Below are 21,096 nucleotides of genomic sequence, written 5' to 3' on the forward strand. Positions count from 1 at the left end.
GAACAGGGTAGCAGGGTGGTGAAATGTGGAACAGGAGACAGGACCCAGAGTCAGAGCGACAAAATGAATGGAGATTACGATCTGGCAGAGTGGAAGTGGCAGGATTGAGTATTTGTAGAGATCTTGATTATGGAACGGGTTGCAGCTGGTGGGGAACTGCTCTGACTCCAGCACACCTGTCTCCAACCACAAAATCACAGAGAGAGAGAGATAGAAGAAGAGCGAGAGGGAGAGAACTGGGGAAATGGCTGCAGGTCAAGGAGACACTGAATGTCCACTAGGGGGTGTAGCAGGAGCACATGTGACAATAAACCCTCCAATATCCATAATTGGGCAAACACGGCAGCCATCTTGGTCAGGGATGAATCCTATACCAGTCTAATTACAATGAATGGCAGGATAGGCATAGGTAATATACAGCTCTGGAAAATATTAAGAAACCACTGCAAATGATCACTTTCTCTGGTTTTACAATTTATAGGTATGTGTTTGGGTAAAATTAACATTTTTGTTTAATTATAGAAACTACTGACAACAGTTCTCCCAAATTCCAAATAAAAATGTAATTTAGAGCATTTATTTGCAGAAAATGACAATTGGTCAAAATAGCAAAAAATATGCAGTGTTGTCAGACCTCGAATAATGCTAAGAAAATAAGTTCATGTTAATTTTTAAACAACACAATACTAATGTTTTAACTTAGGAAGAGTTCAGAAATCAATATTTGGTGGAATAACCCTGATTTTCAATCACAGCTTTCCTGCGTCTTGTCATGCTCTCCACCAGTCTTTCACTGTCATGTTGGGTGACTTTATGCCACTCCTGGCGCAGACATTCCTCCACCAAATGTCACAGTGGGTGTGAGACCTGGAGAGACCTACAAGCCACAGTGTCTCGCACCCATTGTGAAATTTGGTGGAGGATCGGTGATGATCTGGGGGTGTTTCAGCAAGGCTGGAATCAGGCAGATTTGTCTTTGTGAAGGACGCATGAATCAAGCCACGTACAGATTGTCCTGGAAGAAAACTTGCTTCCTTCTGCCCTGACAATGTTCTCCAACTCTGAGGATTGTTTTTTCCAGTAGGACGATGCTTCATGCCACACAGCCAGGTCAATCAAGGTGTGGACGGAGGACCTCCAGATCAAGACCCTGTCATGGCCAGCCCAGTCTCCAGACCTGAACCCTGACTCCAGACCTGAACCCAGTCTCCAGACCTGAACCCTGACTCCAGACCTGAACCCAGTCTCCAGACCTGAACCCAGTCTCCAGACGTGAACCCAGTCTCCAGACCTGAACCCATGACCTGTCCATTTTCTGTAAATAAATGCACTAAATGACAATATTTTTATTTGGAATTTGGATGTTGTCAGTAGTTTATAGAATAAACCAAAAATGTACATTTTACCCAAAAACATACCTATAAATAGTACAACCAGAGTAACTGATAATTTTGCAGTGGTGTCTTCATTTCTTCCAGAGCTGTATATGAAATTTGGCAGATGCTTTTATCTTAAGTTAACCAACTCCCTGACCAACTTGACTGACCTTTGGCTCATCATAAGAAGGTTCAATACCATTCCAGTATTCTAATTCCTAATGTTACCAAAAAGACTGTTCTGAATGCTTAAATAATGTCATGTCTACAGGATAGTTTCACTCAAAATGCTAACTTATTTATGAAGAGCTTTTCAAACATTTTGTTCAAATGCAACATGCCAACAGTGTCAATAAGTATTGAGAGAAACTTTTGTTATTGACCAAATATTTATTTTCCACCATAATTTGCAAATAAATTCATTAACAATCCTACAATGTGATTTTCTTGATTTTTTTTCTCATTTTGTCTGTCATAGTTGAAGTGTACCTATGATGAAAATTACAGGCCTCTCTCATCTTTTTAAGTGGGAGAACTTGCACAATTGGTGGCTGCATCCCCAGCCGCGCCCTCAGAGCATGCGCAGACCAGCTGGCCGGTGTGTTTACGGACATATTCAATCAATCCCTATACCAGTCTGCTGTTCCCACATGCTTCAAGAGGGCCACCATTGTTCCTGTTCCCAAGAAAGCTAAGGTAACTGAGCTAAACGACTACCGCCCCGTAGCACTCACTTCCGTCATCATGAAGTGCTTTGAGAGACTAGTCAAGGACCATATCACCTCCACCCTACCCGACACCCTAGACCCACTCCAATTTGCTTACCGCCCAAATAGGTCCACAGACGATGCAATCTCAACCACACTGCACACTGCCCTAACCCATCTGGACAAGAGGAATACCTATGTGAGAATGCTGTTCATCGACTACAGCTCGGCATTCAACACCATAGTACCCTCCAAGCTCGTCATCAAGCTCGAGACCCTGGGTCTCGACCCCGCCCTGTGCAACTGGGTACTGGACTTCCTGACGGGCCGCCCCCAGGTGGTGAGGGTAGGCAACAACATCTCCACCCCACTGATCCTCAACACTGGGGCCCCACAAGGGTGCGTTCTGAGCCCTCTCCTGTACTCCCTGTTCACCCACGACTGCGTGGCCACGCACGCCTCCAACTCAATCATCAAGTTTGCGGACGACACAACAGTGGTGGGCTTGATTACCAACAACGACGAGACTGCCTACAGGGAGGAGGTGAGGGCCCTCGGAGTGTGGTGTCAGGAAAATAACCTCACACTCAACGTCAACAAAACTAAGGAGATGATTGTGGACTTCAGGAAACAGCAGAGGGAACACCCCCCTATCCACATCGATGGAACAGTAGTGGAGAGGGTAGCAAGTTTTAAGTTCCTCGGCATACACATCACAGACAAACTGAATTTGTCCACTCACACAGACAGCATCGTGAAGAAGGCGCAGCAGCGCCTCTTCAACCTCAGGAGGCTGAAGAAATTCGGTTTGTCACCAAAAGCACTCACAAACTTCTACAGATGCACAATCGAGAGCATCCTGGCGGGCTGTATCACCGCCTGGTACGGCAACTGCTCCGCCCACAACCGTAAGGCTCTCCAGAGGGTAGTGAGGTCTGCACAACGCATCACCGGGGGCAAACTACCTGCCCTCCAGGACACCTACACCACCCGATGTTACAGGAAGGCCATAAAGATCATCAAGGACATCAACCACCCGAGCCACTGCCTGTTCACCCCGCTATCATCCAGAAGGCGAGGTCAGTACAGGTGCATCAAAGCTGGGACCGAGAGACTGAAAAACAGCTTATATCTCAAGGCCATCAGACTGTTAAACAGCCACCACTAACATTGAGTGGCTGCTGCCAACACACTGACACTGACACTGACTCAACTCCAGCCACTTTAATAATGGGAATTGATGGGAAATTATGTAAATATATCACTTGCCACTTTAAACAATGCTACCTTATATAATGTTACTTACCCTACATTATTCATCTCATATGCATACGTATATACTGTACTCTATATCATCGACTGCATCCTTATGTAATACATGTATCACTAGCCACTTTAACTATGCCACTTTGTTTACATACTCACCTCATGTATATACTGTACTCAATACCATCTACTGTATCCTGCCTATGCTGCTCTGTACCATCACTCATTCATATATCCTTATGTACATATTCTTATCCCCTTACACTGTGTATAAGACAGTAGTTTTGGAATTGTTAGTTAGATTACTTGTTGGTTATTACTGCATTGTCGGAACTAGAAGCACAAGCATTTCGCTACACTCGCATTAACATCTGCTAACCATGTGTATGTGACAAATAAAATTTGATTTGATTTGATTTTGACGAAATACTTTTTTGCCCCACTGTATAAGACATTCACGTATTTAATGATTCTAATTTGTGTGTATCTAGAATTATGAGCCTTTAGGAATAAAGATGCCTGCTGTTAAGCAGAGAAAACATGTAATGAAATAGGCAGTATCAACCTATTAGGTAAATTAAATAATGAAATAGTCAGTATCAACATATTAGGTAACTGAAATAATGAAATAGTCAGTATCAACCTACTAGGCAACTGAAATAATAAAATAGACAGTATCAACCTATTAGGCAACTGAAATAATAAAATAGGCAGTATCAACCTATTACTGGCCAGTCTGGCCTGCATATAAACCCAGCAAAAAAAGAAACCTCCCTTTTTCAGGACCCTGTTTTTCAAAGATAATTTCGCAAAAATCCAAATAACTTCACAAATCTTCACTGTAAAGGGTTAAACACTGTTTCCCATGCTTGTTCAATGAACCATAAACAATTAATGAACATGCACCTCTGGAATGGTCGTTAAACTAACAGCTTACAAATGGTAGGCAATTAAGGTCACAGTTATGAAAACTTAGGACACTAAAAGAAAGATGCCCAGGGTCCCTGCTCATCTGGGTGAACGTGCCTTAGGCATGCTGCAAGGAGGCATGAGAACTGCAGATGTGGCCAGGGCAATAAATTGCTATGTCTGTACTGTGAGACGCTTAAGACAGCGCTACAGGGAGACAGGACGGACAGCTGATCGTCCTCGCGGTGGCAGACCACATGTATCAACACCTGCACAGGATCGGTACATCCGAACATCACACCTGCGGGACAGGTACATGATGGCAACAACATCTGCCCGAGTTACACCAGGAACGCACAATCCCTCCATCAGTGCTCAGACTGTCCGCAATAGGCTGAGAGTGGCTGGATTGAGGGCTTGTAGTCCTGTTGTAAGGCAGGTCCTCACCAGACATCACCGGCAACAACGTCGCCTATGGGCACAAACCCACCTTCACTGGACCAGACAGGACTGGCAAAAAGTGTTCTTCACTGACGAGTTGCGGTTTTGTCTCACCAGGGGTGATGGTCGGTTTCACGTTTATTGTCAAAGGAATGAGCGTTACACCGAGGCCTGTACTCTGGAGCGGGATCGATTTGGAGGTGGAGGGTCCATTATGGTCTGGGGCAGTGTGTCACAGCATCATCGGACTTAGCTTGTTGTCATTGCTGGCAATCTCAACGCTGTGTGTTACAGGGAAGACATCCTCCTCCTTCATGTGGTACCCTTCCTGCAGGCTCATCCTGACATGACCCTGTAGCATGACAATGCGTGATTTCCTGCAAGACAGGAATGTCAGTGTTCTGCCATGGCCAGCGAAGAGCCCTGATCTCAATCCCATTGAGCACGTCTGGGACCTGTTGGATCGGAGGGTGGGGTCTAGGGCCATTCCCCACAGAAATGTCCAGGAACTTGCAGGTGCCTTGGTGGAAGAGTGGGGTAACATCTCACAGCAAGAACTGCCAAATCTGGTGCAGTCCATGAGGAGGAGATGCACTGCAGTTCTTAATGCAGCTGGTGGCCACACCAGATACTGACTGTTACTTTTGACCCCCCTTTGTTCAGGGACACATTATTCCATTTCTGTTAGTCACATGTCTGTGGAACTTGTTCAGTTCAGTTGTTGAATCTTATGTTCATACAAATATTTACACATTTGCTGAAGTTTGCTGAAAATAAACTCAGTTGACAGTTAGAGGACGTTTATTTTTTTGCTGAGTATATTAGGAGATAGGACTCTTAAGATGACATAAAGAAACCCTCCTTATTTGCTCCCTGAACATGGCCAGGGCCCTTGTCTAGCAGGGGACAGAAGACCTCTGTGTCATCATTGAGGTGGTCCTTGTCTAGCAGGGGACAGAAGACCTCTGTGTCATCATTGAGGTCATCTCTCTTCCATTCTTAGCAGGCAAAAAAACATCTAAATAGGGTCTTTCTTGATGACCTCACTGTAGCGGACGATAGATGGTTGGACTATGATGGTGAAAGCATCCTGTGGGTGGGATATACTGGAATCACAAGACACCTCAATCTAGCTAACCTGTTATGCCAAAGATGGTGCACTTGCAATTCATTATTACAAATTGCTAAAACAATGTAACAACTATGACGAAACAGATACAAAATTAGAATATGGTAATAAGAAGCCATATATGAAGAAGGTTAGATTTGGCATCCACTTTTTATTGTAGTTTTTCCTAAAAGCTGAGCCCTCATTGCACACACACATTACAAAACCCAGAAACAGCAGCCAGGAACAGTCTGACTAATCATATTCTTCTTTCAGTACACACACTCTCCATCTCCGGCTTCAAGGAGCACTAAAACAATGACACAAGTATCAGAAATGATTGTACTTCACAGGAGTTGGCTCACGTTCACCTAAAAAGGGCATAGGTCTAGGACTGAACTGAATAGCAGCCATACTTTCCCCACTTTCACCTGAAGAGAGTTGGTGATGAGGGTACATTTCAAATACGCTCCTGGTTTTGACTTCATCACAGTAATGTCCACGATCAGATAGTTACATTCAGAATGGGTTCAACTCACAATCCATTATATTCTCCTCAGTTTGAGTCTGTACCCTCTCTCACTTGTCCTTACTTTGTTAGTATCAAACCACAGTCAATCAATAAGAGTTTCCTATTCATTTTAGTCCAATAATCAATCAACAAAACAGTTTAAAAAGCCTCTGGAATTCAATCATGTAGAATAGATCCTCACTACAATACAAAAAAAACAGATCTATATTCACAAACACATTTTCTGACAACATTGGAAAAAACACTCTAGATACAACCTTTACACAAAGTATCCAAAACAGTGTAAATTATATTTTGACACGTATTCATTCTCTTTCTCTCTTGTCAAACACTTCTACAATAAAGTTATTCAAAGAGACAATAGAGTGAGTAGTAGGAGAAATAGAAGAAGGAAGAGGGAAAAGGAGAACAAAAGATGTTTCCTCTGTCCTGATTCAAGGCCTGTCGTCACAAAGACTAGGAGTCCATATAACTGATCCAAAAGGCAAAACGGTCTCCTACTCTAAGACTCTTTGTGAATACAGTCCCAGACCTACACGGTACCAGAGGAGATCCCAAGGTGCATAGAATTCGGGGATAGATAATGGCACAGCATTTTGGGCCACGTCCAAAATGGCACCCTAATCCCTACATAGTGCACTGCTCTTGACCAGTTCCTGCATCGTGCTTTGCTCAAAAGTAGTGCATTATATAGGGATTAGTTTGCCATTTTGGACGCAAAAGTCACTCACTAACAGTAAACATAAGAATGAACAACAACAACAAGCCATGATCTCATAAGAGTAAGACAGCACACAGTCAAGGCAAAGCTTTGTAAGGAAAAAGATCCAAGGTGAAAATGCAGTTTAAGGTACTAAGAGCTAGCCCAGTAAGGCTGGCCACCTTGGCAAGACAGCACAAATAGATCTGGACTAACAGCTACAACAACCCACCCTGTAAAACAACATACATACAAATCCAACATCTCCAATAAAGGTATGAGGCCAGTAGTAAGTCATGAGGTAACCTACTAGACCGGCATGGGATGGAGACCTCATAGCTTATTCTCATATCTCATTACTTTGTGAACTTTTCTCTCTCTCTATGATTGCCATTTAATGAGAAAAATGTTTGCATTCTAGTCAAGAGCCCTGTGCTTTTTTGAGAGACATTCAAGGCCATACCCGTCTTAAAGCTAATTGGCCGAGACAGCAGTGTTAAGGTCGGGGGTCACCTTCTTTTGACCAATCAGAACGGTGCAATTCTAGCACTTCCTCACATCATATTGCACATTTTAGTCTGGAGGGGGATGATTGAAAAGGGAATTAAAATAAACCAACCACATAAACAAAGATATAGATCTGTTTGTGCCATCAGTTGCACTAACAGATCCAAGACCAGCCTACATAAACTAAACTAATGGGCCAATCTCTAGTCTACCACCCTCAGATCATCCAAAGGTGAAATCAGTTGTCAATAATATCGCTCATCATGACTTCTAAAGATCTCCATCTATATCCTTCACTTCACATGTATTTGAAAACAAGTCTGAAAAGGCGAAAGACAGACGTTCCTAATTCCAAAAGCCCCAATACAGAGTAGAACACCCCACTTTCAACACACTCAGTGTGGTACGCCCTACATATGGAGCTTCCAAGTGGCGCAGTGGTCTAAGACACTGCATCTCAGTGCTAGAGGCGTCACTACAGACCACCTGGTTCAAATCCAGACTGTATCACAATTGGCTGTCCCCATAGGGCGGCACACAATTGGCCCAGCGCCGTCCGAGTTTGGCCGGTGTAGGCCGTCATTGTAAATAAGAATTTGTTCTTAACCGACTTCACTAGTTAAATAAAGGTTACATTTAAAAAATATATATATTTTGATATCCTCCCAGGGCTGTGTGACTAGGACATCCAGGTTAAAGAGGTGATGTGTAAGGGCGTTTGGCAGGCACCTCTGTTAGAGGGGAAGTTTCTAGGATTGTGTGCACACTATTCCCTATTTAATGCACTACTTTGGATCAGGGCCTATAAGGCTCTGGTGAAAAGTAGTACATTAAATAGGGAATAGTTTTGCAACTGAAAAAAAATTGAACAAGCACTTCTTATTGGACAAGTCCAGGGCAAGTCCCTCCCTGTTTTAATCAGTTTTCTTCTGTTTGGCCTAATGAACAGGACCCAGCCAGAGACTGCTCAGATGAGTGAACTGGTCTCCTATGAGACCAGTTCAGTTGGTCTCATAAGAGGAGAGCAGGGCGGCATCCACAGGCTCCATACAGGAAGGACAGGTGAAGGACCTCATCAGCCAGGTGTCGATGCAGTCCACGTGGTAGATGTGCAGGCAGGGAAGGAACCGGATGGGGTCGCCGTACTCAAAGTCATTCATACAGATCGCACACCTGGAGAGAGTGAGGTGCACGACATGACAGATAGCATTTAGTCTAAATTTGGTTTCAAATAATAAGAGGCCTACAGCTAACTTACATACACTTGGTAATGGATGAGGTGAGGACCCACTAATATCCTTCTGGGCCATGGCTCAAGATAATGTGGCTAGAAATAGGACATTGCTAGTAAATTAGTGTCTAAATTGGTTGAGCTACAAGAAAATTATATGGTTGGTCACAGGGCAGAAAAATACATACTCTTTGACTTTCTTGTCAGAGGGCTCAGAGCCGGGGTCGAAGATGCCTCTGGGGAGGTGGTGGATGAGGCCAATCCGCTGGGCGATACGGACCTGCTCCTCCTCTGTCAGCTGGCTGGCCAGGCACGTCTGACTGGGGGTGGGGTGGTACACTGGCGCCTGAACACGCTCCTGTATGGAATGTGGGGAGAGGGGTACAGGGTAACCCATGATACAGTCATCGGGGAGTCTCTGGACCCCCCCAAAACTACATGTGGATCCTCTACTATCTCAGTCAGATTTTATACCATTGACTTGATGGGGAAATGGACAGAAAGCATAGGTGTTGGTAAGCTAAACCATGCCAGAATTTTTCACATGACAGTTATAGCTTACTAGTGAACCCTAAACTTCTGACATAATACGAAATGAGCAACAAGATACAAAACACAGCCCATGCAACATACCACTAGGCTAACTTAACAACGTGGACAGTTAGTTGACATTGTTATCAATGAATCCCCGGTATAGATGTGATCCATCTCCCCCTGAATTTACCTGGTAAGGCGGTGGGGGCTCCCCTGGAACACTGGCTTCCTGGGACTCGTTGAGGAGAGACAAGTCGTCGGCGCCTTGCGAAGACAAACAGTTCCCCATTGAACTGGACCAGCACACACAATCCCCACTACGAACAGGACAGCTAGCTAACAGGACAGCAAGATAAGCAACAAAAACAAATATTTTTACGTCTTGCTAAATAAGTTGTCTTTTTAGCTAGCCTGCTGGGTAGCTAGCGAGTAGGAATGAACAACAGCCCTCCAACGTCGATGCAGAAAAACAATTCTAATCGCTGTGTAACTTAGAAATAAAAGTCAATATCGCTCGAAACAACGACATGTAAATGCTGTCTCTAATTATACCAATACCTAAGTCAGTGAACTGTAAATGACACCGATTTCAATTTGTGCTATTTGGTTATTCGATCTGACTATATTTTTAGATTAAACCTCTTGATGAATCCATCTTTGTTTTGGCTTTGTTTACAAACTGTATACACAGAAGTGACGTAGATAGTTAATAGGAAGTTGGGAGATCCGGAAGTTGCCTTTCGAAAAAATGGCGGGTAGGTGGACGAGAAAATATGCCTAATAAGCAGTAGTGTAAAGTAATTAAGTAAAAATACTTTAAAGTACTACTTAAGTCGTTTTTTGGGGCCATCTGTACTTTACTATGTATATTTTTGACAAATTTTACTCCGCTACATTCCTAAAGAAAATAATGTAATTTTTACTCCATACATTTTTCCCGACACCCAAAAGTACTCGTTACATTTCGAATGCTTAGCAGGACAGAAAAATGGTCCAATTCAAGTACTTACCAAGAGAACATCCATGGTCATCCCTACTGCTAAGGGAGGAGGTGAGGGCCCTAGGAGTGTGGTGTCAGGAAAATAACCTCACACTCAACATCAACAAAACTAAGGAGATGATTGTGGACTTCAGGAAACGGCAGAGGGAACACCCCCCTATCCACATCGATGGAACAGTAGTGGAGAGGGTAGTAAGTTTTAAGTTCCTCGGCGTACACATCACAGACAAACTGAATTGGTCCACCCACACAGACAGCATCGTGAAGAAGGCGCAGCAGCGCCTCTTCAACCTCAGGAGGCTGAAGAAATTTGGCTTGTCACCAAAAGCACTCACAAACTTCTACAGATTCACAATCGAGAGCATCCTGGCGGGCTGTATCACCGCCTGGTACGGCAACTGCTCTGCCCACAACCGTAAGGCTCTCCAGAGGGTAGTGAGGTCTGCACAACGCATCACCGGGGGCAAACTACCTGCCCTCCAGGACACCTACACCACCCGATGTCACAGGAAGGCCATAAAGATCATCAAGGACAACAACCACCCGAGCCACTGCCTGTTCACCCCGCTATCATCCAGAAGGCGAGGTCAGTACAGGTGCATCAAAGCTGGGACCGAGAGACTGAAAAACAGCTTCTATCTCAAGGCCATCAGACTGTTAAACAGCCACCACTAACATTGAGTGGCTGCTGCCAACACACTGACTCAACTCCAGCCACTTTAATAATGGGAATTGATGGGAAATTATGTAAAATATATCACTAGCCACTTTAAACAATGCTACCTAATATAATGTTTACATACCCTACATTCATCTCATATGTATACGTATATACTGTACTCTATATCATCTACTGCATCTTTATGTAATACATGTATCACTAGCCACTTTAACTATGCCACTTTGTTTACATACTCATCTCATATGTATATACTGTACTCAATACCATCTACTGTATCTTGCCTATGCCGCTCTGTACCATCACTCATTCATATATCCTTATGTACATATTCTTTATCCCCTTACACTTGTGTTTATAAGGTAGTAGTTTTGGAATTGTTAGCTAGATTACTTGTTGGTTATTACTGCATTGTCGGAACTAGAAGCACACGCATTTCGCTACACTCGCATTAACATCTGCTAACCATGTGTATGTGACAAATAAAATTTGATTTGATTAGATTTTTGCCTCTGATCTGGCTGACTCACTAAACACAAATTATTTGTTTGTAAACAATGTCAGTGTGTTGGAGTGTGCCTCTGGTTATCCATAAAACAAAAGAAAATCATGCCGTCTGGTTTGCTTAAATAAAGAATGTGAAAGGATTTAAAATTTTACTTTTGATACTTAGTATATTTTTGCAATAACATTTATACTGAACAAAACATTTCAAAGATTTTTTTACTGAGTTACAGTTCATAGAAAGAACTCACTTAATTGAAATAAATTCATTAGGCCCTAATCTATGGATTTCACATGACTGGAGAATAGCATCAGGTCTGGTAGATATTCCTGCAGTCAGCATGCCAATTGCACACTCCCTCAAAACTGCACATTTTTTAGATTGGCCTTTTAATGTCCCCAGCACAAGGTGCACCTGTGTAATAATCATGTGGTTTAATCAGCTTCTCGAAATGCCACAGCTGTCAGGTGGATAGATTGTTGGAAAAGGATAAATGCTCACTAACAGCAATGTAAACAAATTTGTGCACATAATTTGAGAGGGAAGCTTTTTGTGCATATGGAACATTTTTGGGATATGTTATTTCAGTTCATGAAACATGGGACTAACACTTGTTGCATTTACATTTTTGTTCAGTATACTTTTAATACTTCAGTATATTTAAAACCAAATACTTTTAGACTTTTACTCAAGTAGTACTTTACTGGGTGGCTTTTACTTGAGTCATTTCCTATTAAGTATCTTTACTTTTGCTGAAGTATGAAATTGGGTACTTTTCCCCCCACTGCTAATAAGACTAACAATAGTTACAGTGGGGGGAAAAAATATTTAGTCAGCCACCAATTGTGCAAGTTCTATCACTTAAAAAGACGAGAGAGGCCTGTAATTTTCATCATAGTTACACTTCAACTAGGACAGACAAAATGAGAAAAAAAATCCAGAAAATCACATTGTAGGATTTTTAATGAATTTATTTGCAGATTATGGTGGAAAATAAATATTTGGTCACCTACAAACAAGCAAGATTTCTGGCTCTCACAGACCTGTAACTTCTTCTTTAAGAGGCTCCTCTGTCCTCCACTCGTTACCTGTATTAATGGCACCTGTTTGAACTTGTTATCAGTTTTAAATACACCTGTCCACAACCTCAAACAGCCACACTCCAAACTCCACTATGGCCAAGACCAAAGAGCTGTCAAAGGACACCAGAAACAAAATTGTAGACCTGCATCAGGCTGGGAAGACTGAATCTGCAATAGGTAAGCAGCTTGGTTTGAAGAAATCAACTGTGGGAGCAATTATTAGGAAATGGAAGACATACAAGACCACTGCTAATCTCCCTCGATCTGGGGCTCCACGCAAGATCTCACTCCGTGGGGTCAAAAGGATCACAAGAACGGTGAGCAAAAATCCCAGAACCACACGGGGGGACCTAGTGAATGACCTGCAGAGAGCTGGGACCAAAGTAACAAAGCCTATCATCAGTAACACACTACGCCGCCAGGGACTCAAATCCTGCAGTGCCAGACGTGTCCCCCTGCTTAAGCCAGTACATGTCCAGGCCCGTCTGAAGTTTGCTAGAGAGCATTTTGATGATCCAGAAGAAGAGGGAGAATGTCATATGGTCAGATGAAACCAAAATATAACTTTTTGGTAAAAACTCAACTCGTCGTGTTTGGAGGACAAAGAATGCTGAGTTGCATCCAAAGAACACCATACCTACTGTGAAGCATGGGGGTGGAAACATCATGTTTTGGGGCTGTTTTTCTGCAATGGGACCAGGACGACTGATCCGTGTAAAGGAAAGAATGAATGGGGCCATGTATCGTGAGATTTTGAGTGAAAACCTCCTTCCATCAGCAAGGGCATTGAAGATGAAACGTGGCTGGGTCTTTCAGCATGACAATGATCCCAAACACACCACCCGGGCAACGAAGGAGTAGCTTCGTAAGAAGCATTTCAAGGTCCTGGAGTGGCCTAGCCAGTCTCCAGATCTCAACCCCATAGAAAATCTTTGGAGGGAGTTGAAAGTCCGTGTTTCCCAGCAACAGCCCCAAAACATCACTGCTCTAGAGGAGATCTGCATGGAGGAATGGGCCAAAATACCAGCAACAGTGTGTGAAAACCTTGTGAAGACTTACAGAAAACGTTTGACCTCTGTCATTGCCAACAAAGGGTATATAACAAAGTATTGAGATAAACTTTTGTTATTGACCAAATACTTATTTTCCACCATCATTTGCATTAAAAATCCTACAATGTGATTTTCTGGATTTCTTTTCTCATTTTTCTGTCATAGTTGAAGTGTACCTATGATGAAAATTACAGGCCTCTCTCATCTTTTTAAGTGGGAGAACTTGCACAATTGGTGGCTGACTAAATACTTTATTACCCCACTGTATATCCCTTCATCATATTAATTTCCAGTCATTATAATGAAGACAACACAGATCCAACAGTCAAGAACATCCTTCACTGTATGGCTACCTTTCCACATCAAACTACCTGAAGTTGTCATGAAGGTATGAGGTTCCACTATCATCATTTCCATTCTCAGTCATGATCATAAATAAAGACACAACACAGTCAAGATGCTACAGTCAAGAACATCCTTTTATTCAATCAAGGTGCTGCTCTGCTCAAACTGTGTTTTTCTTCTTATGGAAAAGAAACTGTAATTAACACATGCATTTCACCTATAGAGCTCTGGGGGTGTTTCTTATACACAAAGACATGGGATACATTTAAAATGGCACCCTATTCCCTACATAGTGCACTACTTTTGAACAGGGCCCTATGGGAATAGTGAAAAAGTAGTGCACTATGTAGGGAATAGGGTGCCATTTCAAACAGAGCTACAGGCATGAGTGGGGCTCTTCTGCTCTGAGGGCGTAGGGTCGGGGGTCAAAGGGCGTACTGTCTAGACACCACGAAAAAAATAAAAAATAATCTAAAAACTGAAGTTTTTAGAGCCTGGCATTCAAACTGATATCTCTACGTTTCACTTGAGAGTATGCCTCAAGCCTGGTTCATGCTGGCTCTATATGGTGGGTTGTGGTGTGTGTTTTGCCAATGGCTAATACTGCTCCTGGCTTCACTAGATAAAACCTCACAATAATAATACAAGAGTTTAGAGTATTTGATACATGACTAGGTGTGTGTGTGTGCTGGTAGTATTGCAAACCCCCTTTTCTCAGCCAGTAGTTATAAGGTGCTTGTAGCATTTCATTTACAGTCCAAGACTCTCTTATAGAGTTTCAATGACGGCATACCCTGATAGTTAGGAACTATGAAAGCAAAAATCCAAATTAAGTCAAAAATAAAAAATAAAGGAATAAAATAAAACAAAATAAATAAAATAAAAACTCTTAACTTGTCACAGCAGAAGAGCAGCCCCCCCCAACACCCAAAAGGTACCCCTATAATTTCTCCTTTACCCCAACATTATTGACCCCCTAAGACCTTTACCCCCATAACCCCTAACACCCAGTCCTACCCTACACTGGGCAGGCGCACCCCCAAAAGCCCATTGGTGTAATTTGTTCACTTACATTAGCTGTTTGAATGGAGAAGCTGAAGAGGATGGGCAATGGTATACAATGTGAAGAAGAGGCAATACAGACAAGAATAACGTGAGCTAACTGCATTCTGCTCAAGACAAAAAGTTTCGGCCATTTTTTTTTCAACAACCCCTTCCATCAACGGAAGGAAGGAAGGGAGGGAGGGGGAAGGAGAGAGAGAGGACACAGTTACAGACTACTCCGGTGTCTACGAGAGAACAGATAGACAGAGGAGAGGAGAGGAGAGGAGAGGAGGAGACGGAGGGAAGAAGAAAAAAGCCAGAGAGCAAGGGGGAACGAGAACAAGTTTTTTTTGCCTTTTCAGTATTTTTTTTTCATCATTTATCAATAAAAAGTAAATAACTAATTCACACCAGTTTCCTTTTGTACTATATATATACGGATTTTGAAAAGGGAAAGGATTTATGGGAAGGTTGATACAATGGAGGGGGATCATTTTTCAAAGGTTGAGGTCGGATGAAGTTGCTCACTAAGCACTGATCTAAGATCAGTTTTGCATATCCCCTCCTAATGGTTCAGGTCAGGATATACAGTAAACTGATCCTAGATCTGCACTTAGGGGCACTTCCACCTCTACCTTGAATTATTTCGAATGAAAGGAGAGCGATCTGGATTACAAAATGGAGTCTGTGAACAAAAGGCACTTTTAAGGGACAACCTTTAACTGCTGGGAAACTACACTACAGCACAAGCACTAGTCAAGGTGAATTTACAGGGGAATGAGGGAGAGGGTGGAGAAGGAAGGGGTGGAGGGAAGCTCACTTTGCATAGGCCTACTGTATTTCTATCGTTACGTCATGGTTCTGACAGACTGGCTGGCTCCTCAAATGAAACAAATTCTAAGCTGCCATTTTCCTGTTTTTTTTCCCTTGCTCAGACTCAGAGAGAGGAGTATAATAATCTGGGAGAAATCAGAAGAAGTAGTTGTGGGCATTGATAAGCCTACAGTACAGCTCTCGTCCTATCTAAAGGTTGAACCAAAATGCCTTTTGTTTCACAACCTACTAGAGGAATATAGGAAGGAATAGGAACCCCTCCCTCCACTCAATATTAAAACAGGAGAAGGAATAGGAACCCCTCCCTCCACTCAATATTAAAACAGGAGAAGGAATAGGAACCCCTCCCTCCACTCAATATTAAAACAGGAGAAGGAATAGAAATAGAGAAGAGGAGTAATAAATGAGGTTTCCTAAAGGTAGTCATTATTTTGTTCATTATCATTCATTTTGTAATAGTTTGAATGTACTTTATAGTGTGTAAAAGTGGCGTTTTTTCATTTCACCGGTTTTTCATTCCATGTTCAATTTGTTTTTAAACGTTTTGTAAGAAATGTTTCTTCCTTCAGCCCCTCCAAACATTTTTTCTAAACAAATGATTACACGTTAAACATTAAAAAAGAGACAATAAAGGAAAATAAAAACAAATACCCCCAACTTACAAAGACTAGGATATGGCTCTGTTAGTTTAGAGTCCAGGAGCACATCGGACTTGAAACAAATAGATTTTTTTTCTCTTTTCTTCTTAGCTTTCTTAAAAATCTCTAACAGACAAAACACAATGAATCTACCCAATGCATTGCACGTGGCTCAATCGACACATATTTTTCAATAATAATACTTTCCATCAAAAAACAAACACTTTTTTTCTTCAATTTTTCCATTGTCGATTTTGACATGTTTCATCTATTTTGCATCATGGACATTTTTGTTTCGTTTTTTTTGAATGTTGCACTGTAGATTTGTGGAGGTTGGGTGGGTGCTCATTGAATTGTCATGGTGACAGTGAGGTGCTGTCCATCATGGAATTCTGCTAGCTCAAGAGTTCAGAAAATAACTAAACTGCCAACAAGCTCATTTTAGTCAAGTTTAAAAAAGGAGCATATACCATAAATATATATGTTTAAGATCTCTCTCTCTCTCTTTATAAAATTTTGCAGTCTTCTACAAAGATTCTGTCCTATAGCCAATGGTTTCCATATAGGAAGAAACATCACCATTCTTTGTAGCTTTAGCATATATGTGAACAAAAACATCAACCTGAATTTGAACTAATTGCATGATAGGGGAGTACAGAGGCACTTCCATAGATTGTTATAGTTGTGATATATGATTTGAGTACATAGAGCTAATTTTACTATAAACTCAGAGTGCCTGGGCTGTCAGACAATTCTATCCCTGCACATGGAAGAAACCAACAGCTAGGCAGTCCAGTTATTTTGTGAGGTTTGGCTTTTTTTTGTTTGAATTATTGTGTCATGATAAAAAAAAAAAAAGTACAATATCAATAACAATTTAATAAATCACATTTACAATAGAAAAAAACAAGGTATCTCAAATTAAAAATGACAAATGTCAAAATGAATGAAAAACCATTATCAAAGGCAGTTTGGAGAAACTCGTATATAAAGGCTCACCTTTGTGTTTGGAATCAGGGTGACGGTGTTAGTAGTGTGCATTTTGATACGGTGGTGTGTCCGCGTGTGTTCCTCCGGGCGCTACTGTGAATGGACTGTGGTTACAGGGTGAAGCAGGGCAGGGGTTGTCGCAAGTTCCTGTACTGGTGTTTGTGAGAGATTTCAGAGATGCCTGTTATTGCAAACGAAGATGATATTTTTTCTGCAAAATAAAAAGCGGATGAAAGAAAAAGATCTTAGGGAAGAAGGTCAAACATAAGCAAAAGAATCCAAGTGAGACAAAACCAAAACCAATCCGGCAAACAAAATGAAATGCAAGAAAACGGCTACAAACCAAAAGAAAGCTAGTTATTACATGATGATGTTGATCCTATGCATGTATTATGTTACTGTGAAGGACACACAGACAAAATGGTATTGTCAGTGAATCAGTTGTGTCTGCCAGACGTGTGGGTTCTGGAGACAATGATCTGTGTGTGTGTGTGTGTACGTACTTTGAGTCTGCATGAGTGCGTGTATGTGTGAGTGCCAGGATGCCAGAGCCACAGCCCATTGCCCACACACACACACTGCCTTCAGCGACCTGCTGGATCGCTCTGTTTCCTCCCTTATTTGTTTCAGTAGTGCATAGGTGAGGGGACGAAAGAGGGCATAGTGTTGTATGACTGTCTGTCTGTCTGTCTGTCTGACTGTCTGTTATGTCTGTCTCTTATGTCTGTCTGTCTCTCTGTTATGTCTGTCTGACTGACTGACTTTCTGTCTGTTATGTCTGACTGTCTCATGTCTGACTGACTGACTGTTTTGTGTTCGCTCTCGGCTCATGCTATTGGCTATCGCTCTTCACAAGAGGGTAAGCTAAAACCAGCCATCTAGTGCAGATGGTATCACACCATTGGATGGTCTCCCAGTGTTTGGCCAATCAGAAGAAGGGAGGAGGGAGGGGATTCAGGGCTGAGTACATTAAGCGGCAGTGAGGCCAGTCGGATGTGGTTGTGTGAGGCTGTGGGCGTTGCCGGGGCAACCCTGGACACCTGGTTGACAGATGAGAGAGGGAGCAGGGACGTAAAGCACCGTCAGGAGGAGAGACTAAAGGATTACAGAATGGGTTCTTTTGGGCGGTGACAATGTTTATAGCTATAGCTCAAATGACCAAATTCTGCCAACTATGTGTTTTACACTGTTGTGTGTGGGTGGATCTCCCAGCCATTGCATGGAGTTTCATTGTGAAAATAAAATATAAAAACAACAATAAAACGAAATTGGTCAGTTAGTTGTCAGGTTGCATATTTTTGTTTGCTTTCTGACATGTTTTGTGTGTGACATTTCCTCATCTTTCTTCCTCCTCTTCTTCCTCGTTCTGTCGTTCGTTCTGAGTCTGTCCACTTCAACCGATCTCTTTTCAGCCTTCTGTATAAGGAGATGGTTGTTCCGGTTCAAATGTTCAAATCGTGGAAATGGGTATTCTTCTGGGGGGTTATTTTCTGTTTTTGTGTTGTTGGTTGTTGAGCAAAAATACTTTAGTGTCAGCAGTTTGTTTGTAGTCAGTGTTGGTTTGTTTTGTGTGTTGTGTTGTTTTTCCATTCCCAATTTTCTCATGACACAATTCTAGCGGTTGAGTCGGAGGCCTTGTCAGAGGAACCAAGACTGTAGAAGAGAAATAAAATACAGGAAACATCAGGTTCATCTTTGTCATGTGGTAACATCACTAAGTTCAACAGTTACACATTTATAAGTAAATAAATGGTTCAGGAAAATAATCGATTAAAAAAATGTTGTCATGCAAAATATTAACTAGCCACTAGAGGGCCATCCTTCATAGCAAACTTTTCCCTTTACTGAGCTGAGCCTCGATCATACCCCAATGCCTAGGAACCTTAAGTTGATCATTCCTCACACAGTATGTAAGTAAGTCATTTCAAGACGACAGTTTGTAAAAGTACTACTTTCACGTTGTAGTTTTTCAACCGTCAAAGTCTCCAATAAGTACAACGTTTAGATGTAACATGATTCACAAGACTTTCTTTACTGTTTCAAATGACACCATGAAGTCAACTACTGTAGGCCATGCAGCTACTCCCAGGATCAGGTTTCACAGTTTGATAAGACTCACTGAGGGTGCAGAGTTATAGGGTTGGCATTTGATTCTGGGAGCTGGGTTCCAATACTATTGGAAATAGTTTCTTGGCTGGATTGAGCTTGCCTGGCACAATTGAAAATATTTCAAATAGTATTTGAACCCAGGTCTGGTTAAGTGGCAGCTCTGCTCAGGCTCCAGACAACATTCCACAGAGTAGACCCAGGGAAAGGCAGCTAATCACTGACGGCCCTATAGCTACGCTCTGCTCTCTATTCTGTTACATTCCTATAGGACCCCGGAGAGAAAGTTTCTCTCCCCCCTTTTCCCCTCTCTTTCCTTCCTCCTTTTCCCTTTCCCAGGATCCTTTTGGGCTTCTAACTCCTCCTCTTTTCTCTCCCAACTTCCTCTCTCTTCTCTCTCTCCCCCAATGTAATCCCTGGCAGGACTGACCACTCCCACTTCTCCTTAACTCCCTTCAAGGCTAAGTTAAACTGCCTATGACATCATGTCTGGTTGCCACGGGCAACCAGACAGTCAGGACGTGACTTTGCCTGTGGAGCACAGAGCTTGAACTAACTCTCTTTCTCTTAACCCCCTCTCTTTCTCTCCCGGCATGACTTGTGTTTAGCCACCAGAGAGCTCCTCAGACCAGTTATTCACTGAGTGTAAAAAACATTAGGAACACCTACCCTAATACAGAGTTGCACCCCCCCAGTTCATGACACAAACCGTTGTGCCAGGCACCCAGTACCATACCCTGTTCAAAGACACTTCAATCTCTTGTCTTGCCCATTCACCCTCTGAAGGACACACATACACAATCCATGTGTCAAATGTTTCAAGGCTTGGAAATCCTTCTTTAACCTGTCTCCTCCCCTTCATCTACACTGGTTGAAGTGGTTTTAACAGGTGACATCAATAAGGGATCATAGCTTTCACCTGGATTCACCTGGTCAGTCTGTGTCATGGAAAGAGCAGGTGTTCTTGTATACGCAGTGTATGTCTCTGCTCTCAAACTACACTAGTAAGTCAGTTGAAGGTGTGTGTGTGTGTATGGCGACTCCCTCTGTGCCAGGGTTACATCTGTGGATGAGGGAGTGTGTGGGGGAAGAAGGGAGGGTTGAAAGAGATAAGCGAGAGAGGGGAGGTAGAGGAAAGGAAGGGAGAAAGAAGAAGACCCAGAGAGAAGACAGAGAGAGAGCAAGAAGACCCAGAGAGAGAGAAGACACAGAAAGAAGACAGAGAGCGAGAAGACCCAGAGAGAGAGGAAAGACACATAGAGAGAAAAGACAGAGAGAGAAGACACAGAGAAAAGACCCAGAGAGAGAGAGAAGACAGAGAGAAAGAGAAGACACACACACAGAGAGAGAGAGAGAGAGAGAGAGAGAGAGAGAGAGAGAGAAGACAGAGAGAGAGAGAAGACAGAGAGAGAGTGAGAGAGAAGACACAGAGAGAGAGTGAGAGAGAAGACAGAGAGAGAAAGAGAAGACACAGAGAGAAAATACACAGAGAGAGAGAGAGAAGACAGAG

At 42.5% G+C, this 21,096-nt stretch overlaps 2 protein-coding genes across 21 annotated transcripts in view; both read right to left on the reverse strand.

Moving 5' to 3' along the window:
- Positions 1-5,950: 5,950 nt before the first annotated feature.
- On the reverse strand, positions 5,951-10,010 carry LOC110485643 (RING finger protein 11). The gene is made up of 4 exons (XM_021556748.2): positions 9,870-10,010; positions 9,502-9,647; positions 8,966-9,135; positions 5,951-8,719 (listed from the first exon to the last, which is right to left on the reverse strand). Exons 2-4 carry the CDS (start codon positions 9,598-9,600, stop codon positions 8,548-8,550), a joined length of 441 nt encoding a protein of 146 aa, XP_021412423.1. The 5' UTR covers positions 9,601-9,647; positions 9,870-10,010; the 3' UTR covers positions 5,951-8,547.
- A 4,080-nt stretch (positions 10,011-14,090) lies between these two features.
- LOC110485647 (nuclear factor 1 X-type) overlaps positions 14,091-21,096 on the reverse strand; it is a 175,121-nt gene continuing 168,115 nt past the window's right edge. For all 20 annotated transcript variants that reach the window (XM_036940285.1, XM_036940274.1, XM_036940278.1 and 17 more), the window contains one exon: positions 14,091-19,133. Coding sequence is in view for 16 of the 20 variants with exons in the window: in XM_036940274.1 (XP_036796169.1) it covers positions 19,119-19,133 (15 nt within the window). In the remaining 4 variants the exon portion in view is untranslated. The remainder of the gene's footprint in view (positions 19,134-21,096) is intronic.

Source organism: Oncorhynchus mykiss, chromosome 13, assembly GCF_013265735.2.
Source record: "Oncorhynchus mykiss isolate Arlee chromosome 13, USDA_OmykA_1.1, whole genome shotgun sequence".
In the NCBI taxonomy this organism is placed as follows: domain Eukaryota; kingdom Metazoa; phylum Chordata; class Actinopteri; order Salmoniformes; family Salmonidae; genus Oncorhynchus; species Oncorhynchus mykiss.

Bases quoted from the DNA above. Each gene is read 5' to 3' on its own strand.
- LOC110485643 (XM_021556748.2), bottom strand. From the start codon at position 9,600: ATGGGGAACTGTTTGTCTTCGCAAGGCGCCGACGACTTGTCTCTCCTC. The intron at 9,136-9,501 runs GTAAATTCAGGG...CATTCCATACAG, and splicing joins AGCCCCCACCGCCTTACCAG to GAGCGTGTTCAGGCGCCAGT. The intron at 8,720-8,965 runs GTATGTATTTTT...CACTCTCTCCAG, and splicing joins TCTGACAAGAAAGTCAAAGA to GTGTGCGATCTGTATGAATG.